This window comes from Mixophyes fleayi, chromosome 1 (assembly GCF_038048845.1).
Source record: "Mixophyes fleayi isolate aMixFle1 chromosome 1, aMixFle1.hap1, whole genome shotgun sequence".
Classification (NCBI taxonomy): Eukaryota; Metazoa; Chordata; class Amphibia; order Anura; family Limnodynastidae; genus Mixophyes; species Mixophyes fleayi.
In genome coordinates this window covers 342,913,922-342,927,388 of record NC_134402.1, presented here as the reverse complement: position 1 = coordinate 342,927,388, position 13,467 = coordinate 342,913,922, and the positions used below count along the sequence as shown (strand labels likewise).

General features: G+C 39.2%; 1 protein-coding gene across 1 annotated transcript in view; it reads right to left on the bottom strand.

Moving 5' to 3' along the window:
• The window catches only part of ZDHHC8 (zDHHC palmitoyltransferase 8), a 50,509-nt gene extending 37,318 nt beyond the window's left edge, over positions 1–13,191 (bottom strand). The window contains exon 1 of the mRNA XM_075216860.1: positions 12,768–13,191. Coding sequence (XP_075072961.1) covers positions 12,768–12,871 — 104 coding nt within the window. The 5' untranslated portion in view covers positions 12,872–13,191. The remainder of the gene's footprint in view (positions 1–12,767) is intronic.
• Between the last annotated feature and the right edge of the window lie 276 nt (positions 13,192–13,467).

Below are 13,467 nucleotides of genomic sequence, written 5' to 3'. Positions count from 1 at the left end.
GTAGACAAATCTTTTTATTTGACCTTCAACATATATTTATACTTTAGTAGAGCACTTTTTCTCAAAACTTAATCTGGTACACTTTTCCGTTATACGGGTGCCACTTGACTTCACCCACCTATCATTCCAGAGGGGGGGGGGGGGGGGGGGGGGAGATGCTTTAATTTTTTATTTTGTTTTAACACAGAGATATGAATTATATCCTGTTGTATTGCCAGTATTTTGGAGAATCTGTGAATAGTCAAAAGAATCACTCAATTCCTGCTCTATCATTCGAGGAGCTTCCTGGCCGTAACTACGGCCGGAGAGAACAGTGCGTAGACAACCTGCATGGCGACAGCAATCAATGTACTAGTGCCCAGTTTCCTCTCCACTTGTGCTCAAGATAACCAAAATCTCCCTAAAATGAGAGGTGGAGAGTCCATCTTTAATCTAATTTCTTTATAGCTTATCCATAATGCAATGCTCTGATAATGTTGCCAATTTTTAAAAACATCTCTAGAAGTACTATGTCATTGATATAGGCATTTCCAAAACTGTAACTCATATTTAAAGGTTCAGCCTAAACAATAACTTAGAAAGTGGCAATACTGGCTGCTCTTTCATCTAACCCAATTTTAGAATTTTCTTAGCTAGTGCAGCAGCTGCCTGGCATGCTGGTACTCAGCTCACTGACTAAAAAGTATTTCTAAACCTATTTCCCATTAAAGAACAGTAAGCATATATAAAATTATTTTAATCCAAGCCCTCTTTTCCTAAAATGTCCTACATGCTCCTATCCCCATGTGCAGAAGCCCTTCCAGGGAAATAAAGTTTATTCTCCAACAGCCTTTGCTCTTGTACCTCCGACATTCTTCACTGCACCCTTCTCTTACAGCCTAAAGACCAGATGGGGGCGATGGGACGTGAGGCATAGGTAGTGCAGGACTCTTCCAATGGAGCTTTGCAGCAATATAATGGTACCTGTACAGTTAGTAATGCATGTGCCGTTATCCCACTGCAAGAAGGGAGTCTTGCGGAACAGATAGTTTGTGCCTTCCTAGCCCCTCTCAGGTCTTTAAATCAGAAGAATGCAGGCTTATAAAGAACTAAAACAAGCAACTATGACTCATGATATAAAGTCAAGCCTGAAAACTAAAAAAAAAAAAAAACAAAAAAAAAAACACCCCACAAAGTTATTCATTAGACAATTGATACAAAACAATTAGTTTACTTGGTTTATTAGATAATTCTTTTGCAACACCTACCACACAATATCTGTGACACCTTCCAACAATAAACGAGATTTTAGAAATGTTAGAGAACATAAAGCTATACTCCTTTAACTAGCTTAATATTAGTATGGTGGCATATTAAATGAAAACTTCAGACAGCTTAGCATTCGCTATAACAAATCATACATTTGCTATGGTCCAAAGAAAGGGCAAAATGCAACACAAATTTACAAACATTAGAAATATTATATTGCACCCGAGTATTATTATTTAAATTGATCATATAATTAAGTTGAGAGCAGCCAAATTAGCAATAAGAACAAAGTTATTAAAATAATTTATCAGTGGATTATATCAATTCCCCATTCTGTGACAAGCAAATTAAATATTCTTTTGACCTTTCATGATTTGATTAAGGAGAACCTTGGATTAAAGAGCCTAGGGCAAGAGATCTGAATCTTGCATGCACCTAACTTTATATAGTGAAACTACTCAGAGGTGAGGTGTTAACCCTTTTATACAGGGTTTCTCAAATCTGTTCCTCGGGAACAGATAAAAGTGCATGTTTTTCAGCTCTCCTCACAGAATGAGATGGATGCTACTCCAAAACAGTGACCGTAACTTTGGTATGTATGTCAAACACAGAATGGTACCTGAATTATTGCCATTAAAATCTTCTTAGTGATCCATTAACCACTATTTTGAGAGCACATTTACTAGAATTCATTGTAAACAATACAATTAAAGTAGTACAGGGTGATTCAAAAGTCGCAGTACACCCTTTTATTTCAGAAACTCTACAGGAATTGGGCCGTTTGGCCGATTTCAAGATGGCGCCCATGTTTGGTACATACCATAAAAGATAGACCACGTCACCCATACTTTACTGGAGTATTTAGGTTTCCCAATTTCCTGTAGAGCTTTTGAAATAAAAGGGTGTACTGCGACTTTTGAATCACCCTGTACATCTAAAAATTTGGGAAGTGCTTCTGACAGCTTCCTGAAAATAGGGGTCCCAGTAACCCCTCTAGCCTGGTATCTGCTCTTGTCACACAGCGATATATGATACCTTGCAGTTTAGACTAGAGCAGTGGTGGGCCACAGGCAGCCGGTGGGCCACCAGTGGTCTGCTGTGCCTTAACATGTGATCCCCAGCCGATAACTCTGGAACGCTCTCCTTCTTGTCTACACTGCAGAGAGTGGGGGTCTGAGTGCATGTGGGTGCAGTACATTTTGTGGCAAGTCTGGGGGCGTGTGGAGGACCACTGGAGCAAGTGAGGGGCATGTGAGTGCATTTTGGAATAAGTGAAGTGCCAAGGTTGTTTGCAGGCTGTTTTTTCATTCTTGAAATTAAGGACAACATGAAGTACACTATATGGACAAAAGTAATTGGATGCTTGACCATTACACCAACAGGGACTGTAATGACATTGTTTTCAAATACATATACTTTAATATGGAGTTGGCCCCCTTATGCAGTGATAACAGCTTCCATTCTTCTTGGAAGGCTTTCCACAAGATATTGGGAGTGTTTCTGTTGGATTATGTGCCCATTCATTCTGTAGAGCATTTATGAGGTCAGGCACTGATGTTGGACGAGAAGGCCTGGTTTGCAATCTCTGTTCCAGTTCATTCCAAAGGTGTTTGATGGGGTTGAGTTCAGGGCTCTGTGCAGGCCAGTAAAGTTTTCCACACCAGTCTCATCAAAAGGTCTTTGTAGTCCTTGCTTTGTGCAAGGCCTTTCCAAACTTGTTACCACAAAGTTGGAAGCATAGCACTGTCCAAAATGGCTTGGTATGCTTAAGTATTAAGATTGTCCATCACTGGAGATAAGGGGCTTAGCCCAAACCCTGAAAAATACCCCCATACCATTATCCCTCCTCCACCAAACTTCACAGTTGGCATAATGCAGTCCCGACATCTGTTTCAGAACACCTGGAGAGCAACAGGTTGGCCAGGCGTTAACTGTACTATTAGTTTGAAATAAGATTGCATCTGTATTCTGCACATTAGACCATTTTTACTAATGTGACATGTCGACCAACATTAAACAGGTTTCACAGAAGAGTTATGGTATATACTATGTTAAAATGTAAAATATTTCTTAGTGAAAAATTTCTATGGAAACATTTTACAACTAATCACTTGTGCTTTGTTGATGTAATATTGCTGTGGTTACTATCACCAAGGTGTAATTTATATCTCCACAACTCTGCTTTTATAAGGTAAAAGCCAGCATGAAAAATAGGTTATTCCTATGTGCAGGATGGTATACTTATGGAGCAGTCAGACGGAAGATGAATTTGGTACAGAATAAAGTATTTAAATATTAAATGCAACGAATTAACATTAAACCGTGTCACAAGTCTAATAAGAAAACAACAACTTTTAAATTATGGGTTTTATTTACAGATTGCATGTGGACAATTGACTTGTAGAAGAATAAGACATTATGGAACTACAGGTCTATTTAATTATTTCTAATTACACCTATTAAATAGTTGCAAAATAAGATCTAGCTAAATTTTGCAATTCTGGACCAGCTAGTTAAATCCAACAACCAGAAGGACAAGTGGCAGTTAACCAAGCTGGCTGCTCTCCCGATCAAAAATATCACATTCCAAATATTTGTATGCAGACATGCATTATAATTGGGTCATTAACCAGGCTCAATTAATTGATAGAAAACGAGCCTTTTTTGGATCAATTAATGGAATTCAGTCCAGGATAATTCAGTCGGAGAGAAAGTGTCACATACTGCACACGTGTATGTGATATAAATGGGATGTTTTGACCAAGATTTCCTCATACACCAAGAAATGTATTCACAACTTTTGGTAACTAACTGACATAATGAGGAATTTCATGGTGTAATCAATAGTTGCAGTACATTCTGAAAGTGACCCTCTGGAGATTGTACGTTAAGAGAGACAGCAAATCTACTCAGCAGTAAGAAACACTAACCTTCTCTTCTGTAGTGTGTTTGGCCAATAAGACAACATATAGCTATGTGAAATAAGGCATTAGGAAAGGTTTCAGACCATCATCTATATTACTGGAGGCTTTCCAGTAGAAGTAATCTGATGCTGAAGAGCACCAATGTTTGTGCAAAGCTTCTCATCCCACAGGGAAGTGTAAGTGCTATATAAGAACATGTGTTTTGTATTGTATTTGCTCTACAATACACCATTTTTAGATTCCGGCTGCGCGTCCGTTTTTTGATGAGTGAGAAGAGGACATTTCTATACAGCAATGTAGCATATGTAAAGTGTCCATCTAGTATGCTATGCTGAGACAGCTAGTTTATATATACTGGATATAGAAATACTGAGGACACATGGTGGATACATGGTTGAACTCCTTTTTCCACTATGCATTCACACTGCTTCTATATACGTGAGGACACAGAGGCATTCTGTGGGTCTGTGTGCAAGGTTAATGTGTGATGGGGTCCAAGGACAAGGGGAAGAATGGTGGGGGAACACATATGCAACAATGTAAAAGTAAGGAGGACACATGTGACATATGTAAATTTAAAAATTTAAAATGTTAAAATTGTCAATCAAAAGTCCAGACATTTCCCAAGAATGACTTAAAAATCTAAGACTGTCCTGGGAAATTCATGAGTTGTGCCCTATACCTCAGAACCCACTGAGTAATAAGGTAAATGTAGCTTCTTTAGACTACACTTTTTATTATCATCATAATTGATTTATATTCTACCACAATGGTCAGAAGAACCATATAAAGTTGTGGGAGAACATTGGCAGAGCAGAGAGGGCGGGAGGGAGTGTGGAGGGAAATGAGGTTAGAGATGTAGGGTGGAGAGGAGTTGCTGAGAGCTTTATAGGTGAGGGCGAGACATTTCAACTGGATTCTGAAGACGGTGAGCAAGTGTAACGACTGGCAAAGAGGGAAGGCTGACTAAGAGCAACAAGAGAGGATAAATAAGATGAGCAGTGGTGTTGTGGACAGATTGAGAAGTGGAGAGATGGGTTAGAGGTAAGTTAGACAGGAACAGGTTGCAATTGTCAAGGCGATCGGTAACGATTGGATGAGAGTTTTGGCAGCGTCCAGAGTGAAAATGGGTCCGAACCTGGAGATTCTGTTACTAAGGTGGATGACTGGGAGAGTGACTGAATGTGGGGGTTAAAAGAGAGAAAGGAGTCAAGAATGACACCCAGGCAACAGATTTGTGGGGCAGAGGAGAGGGTAGTGTTATCAATGGGAAGGGAGAGGAAGGGAGAAGAAGGGAGCTGAAGGTACCCCAGGGTGTGAGGGGAAGAATGGGTTTGAATGTTACTGGGACATCAAAGAGAAGATAGCAGATAGACAGCTGGAGGCATAAGAGGAGGGGAGGGGAAACGTCAGGGGAGAAAAGGAAAATGTGGGCATCATCGGTGTAAAGCTGGTATTAGAAGCCAAAGGAACTGATGAGATTACCAAGGGAGAAAGTGTACAGGGAGGAGAGGAGGAGGCCGAGAACAGACCCTTGGGGTATGCCAACATGTAGAGGATAAGAAGGGGAATGTAATAAGGGGTAGAGACAGAAGAAAGGTAGAAGGAACCAGAAGAAGACAGTGTCACAATAGCCGCTGGAGTAGATAGTAGACAAACAGATTTAGTAGCCGAGGTGAAGGGAAGAGAGAGATCAGGCTATGGTTAGTTTATAGTTCTGCAGAGCTGTCAGTAGGGAACAATAGGCAGCTGATAATGGTAAAAAAATGGTTACACCTGCACAAACTTAAACAGGACACTATTTGAAATAAAAATGTCCAACAGACATTAATGCTGGTATCTGCAATAATGATGTAAGAATCTTATTGGAGCAGTGTCTCGTAGTGTAGAAGAACTAGCAATATAAATATGCAGAACCAAAAGAATGAAGTATTATAACTCGCAAAACAAATCCTGGGTATGCACGATTTTCCAACGACTGGGAAAAGAAAAGATCTTCATCTGTCATGACCACTGACTGGAGAGATCATGACTCTGTAAACTCTATGGAGAGCCTGATCGTGAATGCATACACACTGCAGGATTATAACAACGCTATTCCAGCAATGAATGAGATTTTTAGTCCAGTTTAAAAATCAACTGAAACAATATTATGTGCTTTGGAGCGATAATTGTTCATCGTTGGAGCGTACAAACTTATGTGATCTCAAGCCGAACACTCGTATATCAGGTGATTGGCCCGATAATCGGCTGAAAACACTGTAGTGCGTTGTGCACCCAGCCTTAGGCCTGCGGTTCTTTTTGCATTGTTAGCCAATACGGTTATCTAGATTTAGTTGACCAACATGACAAATTAGATGCAAAACGCATCCACAATTTGGCAGAATATTTTGTAAGATGATTCACCATTACACTAAAATAAGGATTTTGTGTACTTATACAAGCATATTTTTGCTCCCTCTTAGCCATTTTTTCCTGAATTGCACCAATAATCTCACTGCATAGAAACTGGCCAGTCTACGTTACTATAAAATGCAGAGTGATCTTATCTTCCTTAGACTCAGGATTAGCCATTTATTAGTTTAATGTATAGAGCAATGTTTATGCAATTATAAAATCAAGATAATGAAACAGCAGGGATTGAATTCAGAGCTATACAAAGAGCACAATACAACAATGCATGACCTCCTATTGTCACATTGGCCTGCAGCTAAGTGGACACTAAAACTTGCCACAAACATTTCACTTATGACCAAGTTGCCCAACTATTACACCATTTGTAGCACCCATGAGCAGCTAAAATTCCTGTACAAATTTGGAAATGAACAGCAAGAACACAACGATAATGTGAGCAATTTGCCTTAAGTCAAATAACTCCCTATATATATATATGATAATTAGCAATTTGTTCACAAAAAAAGTTATTTAACTCAATGTCGATGTGTCTGTAGAATTTCTCCACCACATAGAAGTGTCAAAAGCACCACACAACCTCGTGATAATATACAAAAAAGAGAAATGGCAACACAAATGTGTGATGATGGCTGACTATACAAGATTCTTATTTTATAAGTGTTATAAATAGGCACATTTGATGGATCACATAGAACACATTGGGCCTCATGCAGAGTCGTACATAATTTACGTCAAAAGCTTAGGCATAAATTACATCCGTTAAAATTGTGCAATTTACTTAGTTTGCAGAGCTGCCCGTCACCCCCCAATTGCAGCTACCAGCACTAGGCTATGGCTGGTACTAAAGCCATAGTACCAACCTGCCCAAGCCCAGTAAAAGCATGAAGCTGGATACCCTAGGGCCTAGGTTCCCAAACTGTGCGCCGCGGCTCCCATGGGTGCCGCGGCGGTCACAGGGGTGCCGGACAGGAAGGGGGAAAAAAGGGAAACAAAAAAAAAATGACCAATCCGGCGGGGGGCACAGAGGGTGTGGATGCAGAGGGGCAGAGAGTGTGGAGATGATGCAGGGGGCACAGAGTGTAGAGATGATGCAGGGGCACAGAGTAAGTTAGCTGTAAATTAATCTTTGACAGAGATATAATTGAAAAAAATATATAAAAATATTATTTTCCCTTGGATTTATGTGTATTTTTGCATACAATTATACAAGTATTTCTGTCCTGACCTAAATACTTACTACGTTTTTTGACCCAGCAACTTATAAAATGGGACTGCTCTGTAATTATTTTGGAGGGGTGCCTTGAAAAAATTATGGAGACTCTAAGGGTGCCGCGAACTGCAAAAGTTTGGGAACCACTGCCCTAGGGGGATCAGTCCCATGCTGGTGGTAGGTGTGGGTTAATAAACGTAATTAAATGGTCACAGTTATTTTCTCATTGTGCACTGCAAGTCCCAGCATGCCCTTGCACCCTTTTAAAAGATTGGTCATGCAGGCGCTTGTAGTACTACAAGATCCCTTATAATCATGCCTGCCAGAGCACACCTTAAGGAAGCACAAGTGCCAGCATACATTGGCCATCCAGGGCCCTTTAGTGCACTAGGGAAGATTCAGAAATCACACTGTGAAAGATACATCAAGTTCTAAACAGTAGATAAAAAAAAAATAGGATAGTTCAATGGTAATTTCAAATACAACTTATTAGAAAACACTCGATCATATGAAGTGTTAAAATAAAAACCATGTCTACTGAGATAGTGTGTTCGTTAAACAATGAAGAACTATAGCGGACATCCCCTGGATAGGAGTAGCAGATTGTGTCTGGAGAGTTAGGACTCTGTCTAGATCAGTGTTAGTCTAGGATAATACTGTTAAATGTAGATTAAAGGAATCCTCATAAGAGACAGGTGTTAGGATTTTAAAAAAAATATATTACCAGCCAAAAATAAAATGGGGGCAAAAAAAATAAAAAAAAACTTACTTAAGCAAGATGCGCCAAGGAGATTTTTCAAACCCCATAGGCGGCTGTGATCTATCCCTTTTCTTCATGAGGATTCCTTTAACCCACAGTTAACAGTATTATCAGATATGGACTCCCAAGGTTCTAATTTTCCAGCTGTAATCTGCTACTCTCAAATAGTGAGCTCAGCAGTAATTAATCATTGTTTTATCATGTACTATTAGTATACATGTGTTTTCATTTTAAAACCTCATGTGATCAAGTTGGAGTCTTTTTTTTTTTTTTTTTTAAACAAGGTCTAAAATATATATGTTTTAATTACGTTCCCTCTGAGTTTCTCCACTGCCCAACTATCCTTCTAAGTGATTAATTTGCAATCATTTGTACAGCTGTAAAAGACAGATGCGCCTTCTGGAGGTGATATCATGCAGAATTAGCCGATCGATGCAGGGGTAATGTCTATTGCATCAAACATGCCACCTTTATCTGATCGGAGGACAACAAAATATTTTGCTTTACCATGGATTTATGATTCATGAGTCATGCATTACATATGTGCATTTCTACATAATGTCAATACTTTCTGTAGTTGAAAAGTTCACATTATTTTAAAATTTTACATGTACATTAGTATAGAAAAGTGGAAAATAACCAAAAGGCACCAACATAAGGCTATAGTTCATTTATTTCTCTGACACTTCACCTTGAAAATCCCTTAACCCATCAGTGTCATACTTCATAAAGCAGATATATCTTATCAATATTAAATTGATGTCTGTGTAGTCTCAGAGTTCAGAAAATAGAATCAAGTTATTAATAAAGGCCAGAAACCAAACATCTAGGATATAACTACTTTGTATTTAATTTTTTCAGTTTAAGTAGTCATTTTCAAAGTATTCCATAGAATTAAATACAAAATAATTAAGTGGTTTAAAAATTACATATTGAGAGGCTTGTTAGAGATTGGCAACACATGCATAATGCAAACATTTAAAGGAAGAACTATCTTGAAACATACAATATATTTCAAAATATTTTTTGGGTGGAAGGGGGGTGTTACACACCCCCCCCCCCCCTTCCTTCCCTCCCTGTGAGTTTTACAAAACTGTCCAGAGTCACCATGGAGCACTGTACATTGGCAATATGTGATCTCCGAGGTAATTGCATAGGTTCAGTAAATTGTGAAATTATGGTACACTAATTATTACAGGAACAAAAGCTGTAGAATATCCAACTCATACTTTAATTAAGAGTCACTGGAAAGGCAAAATATTCTATAATAATCAAGATAACTTAAGCTACTGGCAGTACAGTTCCATCAAGGCAGCTATCACTCATCTTCACAATTTTTCTCTAAACCTTAAAAGCACGATACACGTATGACATGCTACCTGCAGGATCCAATCGCCAGCCCCACTATTTCTATTAATCCAGATCAGGTGTTCTTAACATTCTATGATGAGGACCTAAATTATGTTGGTGAATGAGTTTTGTAAGCCATATTTTTTTTTTTAATGGAATAGTTTTTGAACAATGAGAACCAAAACAAAAATAACTTAAGGGGGGGTGGGGGGAGACCCCATAACTCATTTTGAGTAATGTCTTAACTTATTACTTTGTCTAGAAATTAAAGCATAACATTGTTGAAAGAGATAGAATGAGAAAAATGGAGCATATTAAGTGTTACCTCACAACAGATTTGCCAAGAGAGGTTTAAGAGGACCCATCATAAACAGCATACTGGACTTTAAGAATCCCTGATCTAGATGACTGGTGTTCAACCTGTGGACCTCTGCTCAAAGCCGAATTACAAGTGGAGGAGGGGCTGTAATGTCCCTACTTAAGCAGTCCTGGTCATTCGCCACAAAGTCACAATGTAGGGCTAAGCACCGCCGGCTTCTAATGAACCAATCTTCACATGAAATGATGAAAGCGAGTGCTGCCAAGGCTATTAACGAACAATACACTCACCTAAATCAAGGGAATAAGAAGTTGGCACAGAGGCAGGATAAGTAATGAATATCGACAGCTACCCTGATGGCCTACTTCTATTACCACTGTAGAGGCACATTACTGGTGGCATATTACCAGGCACCACAGCATTGTCACCAGGCCACTCCTGAGCCTCCATCCAGAATCATCAGATCACAGAAATAACTGTGCTGTTGTGGTAGATCACAGTAACTGCAGGTAAAATATATATATAGCAAATTTTTACAACATTTGAAAGTTCCCAATGCCGCTACTCAAATTTTCGTTCCATGTGTATCATACCTGATCCCTTATTACAATAAGCAATTATTGAAAACTGCCATAAAAGGGTTGGATTGAACTACAAATACACATTGTTTCACAGTGAAAAGTGAGAGTGCTGCTGGGATAACTGTAACCCTATAAATCGGCCACTAACATACAGATTGTGTACATTCCTATTCAATAGCTTTGTAAAAGCATGCTTCCAGATGGGCATGCAGTCCATTTTGGAAACAAAACACATGCTGTGCAGGAAATTTCTGTACGTTTACCATCATTTAAGGATCGGATGAAAGCATTTATTTCTTTACATTTCAGGAAAAATTACTTGACAACTGAGGCTAACAGTTCTGTTTGCGACATTTGTTACTTCTGAATGAACAACCTGATGTTTAAACAATCCATGTTACAAAATATATGTGTGGGTGAAATATCCCATTGTTTTTACAATTAGAATGGTTGCTTAAACATGCCAAAATGTGTGTGACACGCTTTAGTCTGTTTGTGTGTAATTATCTCACCCACCACATTTTGTTCAAACAAATATGATGTATTCTTATGACGATGATCTTTAAAGGATAAGCAAAACAACCCTGCCATTATGACAAATAGAAAAGCAATGTTAACACAAACATCAACTCAATAACTGGATCACAAAGTCAAGTTGACAAATACACCAAGCGTTCTCCAGCTTCAACAGGTATGAGATACAGCGAAGCTGGGCTCTTGTCAAACTCACTGTAAACACCATCTAAAGTGATAAATATTTTATTATAATGCATGAGGTTTATAAAATAAACCAGATCATATTTATGCTTACATTTGCCTAACAGCACTCTGCAATAACCAAGAGCACAGTATATCACTACAAAAAAAATAAACAATTGTAGGTGAAGACCTTGCAGTCAAGATATTTCAATCTTCGTTTGTACATAATAAAAACTTTGGTACAAACAAAGAAACATAGAATCCCATTGGGACTTTTGGGCTTTACTAAGGACAGAGAGCATGACAAAATGAATGCATTAGTATACAGAAAAAAAAAATTCAAGGATAGACTCCCAAATAAGCTGAGAAAATATAAGAATACAGGGGAGTTGAATGTGAAAAAGTTACAGAGAACACTGTACGGTATATAAAGTAATTTTTACAGCACATAGGAAAGGAACAAGATGTTTGTAGTAAAGCAGTGTAGAAAGTAACATTTACAAGGGAAGATGGATAGGTGTGCTGTAACAAAGACAAACTATTCAAAGTATGTAGACAATTTCAGTGCTATACACCTCCGGAACAACACACAACTAACTATATGTAAATCTTATATCTAACCCTGTTCCCAGCAGCCAGTCTTGCTCAAACTTCTTAGTAGCCTAGCTTAGGTCTTCAGAACCTTAACAAATCACTGAGCCCCAGCAACAACATGCAAGTCAATTTATATATCCCAGTGGACTTACGTGGTGGATATATTAAGAAACATCCGTGAGCAGGCAGCGAATGCACTAACATAAGAACTGGACAAAATAATAAGCAATGCAAGCATGCATATTAAGCCTTCCATACAATAATCCTTAAGAAGTACTCTATAAACCCTTCCCCCAAAACATAGTGCCTTGACATACTATAAAATGGCCTTTTGTTCCTCCAGGGTAACACCTTCAGCTATATCTTGACATGTTAAAAGGCATACATACTAATAAATGTAATCTAAGGCCTAATACAATATTAAATGATAGAGTAGGAGATTAAATAATTACAAGCCACACAGCAGTTATACCCACACAGAGCTACATTGGCATAACAGATATCTTAAATCAAGGCCTATGGCCCTACAGTCTCTGCTATTGCCACCTTATCCAGAAACCCCACTACTAAACATGCAGAGACCCACCCGCAACTGTGAGCGTGTCCGTCCTGGAGAGGGGCCCCACCGCTCACCCCATTTAAAACGGAACAAATAGATTGTACTTACGTGAAAACAAAAAACAAAGTGGTGGATCCCACTAATAAGGCAGCTGCAGTGGATACAGGGATGTATTTTGTAGGTTTAAACCTTTTTCCAGTGCTGCTGGGCATTCTGTAGGTTACACATCACTAGTCAGATCCCAAGAGAGAGGCACCAGGGGGGAGAGAGGGGCACTGACCGCACGATCCACGGAGGAGGGAGAGAGAGAGTGAATGGGGAGGGGGGAGAAGCAGACAGACATAGAGAACAGCTGACCTGCTCGCACAGGAAATCCCACCCCACTGAGCCCAGCCCTCTGTGAGTGGGGAGCCGTCTGCTTAAGGTGGACCCGGCTAGTTGCTCTCTCTATTCCACAGGTATCCTGTTACACGGCGCAGCAGAGGACACTCATCACACAGATATGCCTTTACCATCCGCATGCAGACTCATTAGCCTAATGATGACTGGATTAGTATTAGAAGTCACTGAGCAAGACTTCAAATAGACGTATTATTAATCTCACCAGTGTCACTATAATAGTCCTGTTGGGAGGGATCTCCACGGCTATCTGAGCTGCAGACTGGAAGGTGGTCCAGATGACGTGAGGAGAACAGCAGCAGCCAGGAATGCAACTGACCTATATTTATGAGTACACTAAATGAATGCACTATAAAGAGGGTTAACTGAAAGGGCATACACATCGTAAACTGCTATTGCAAATCACTGA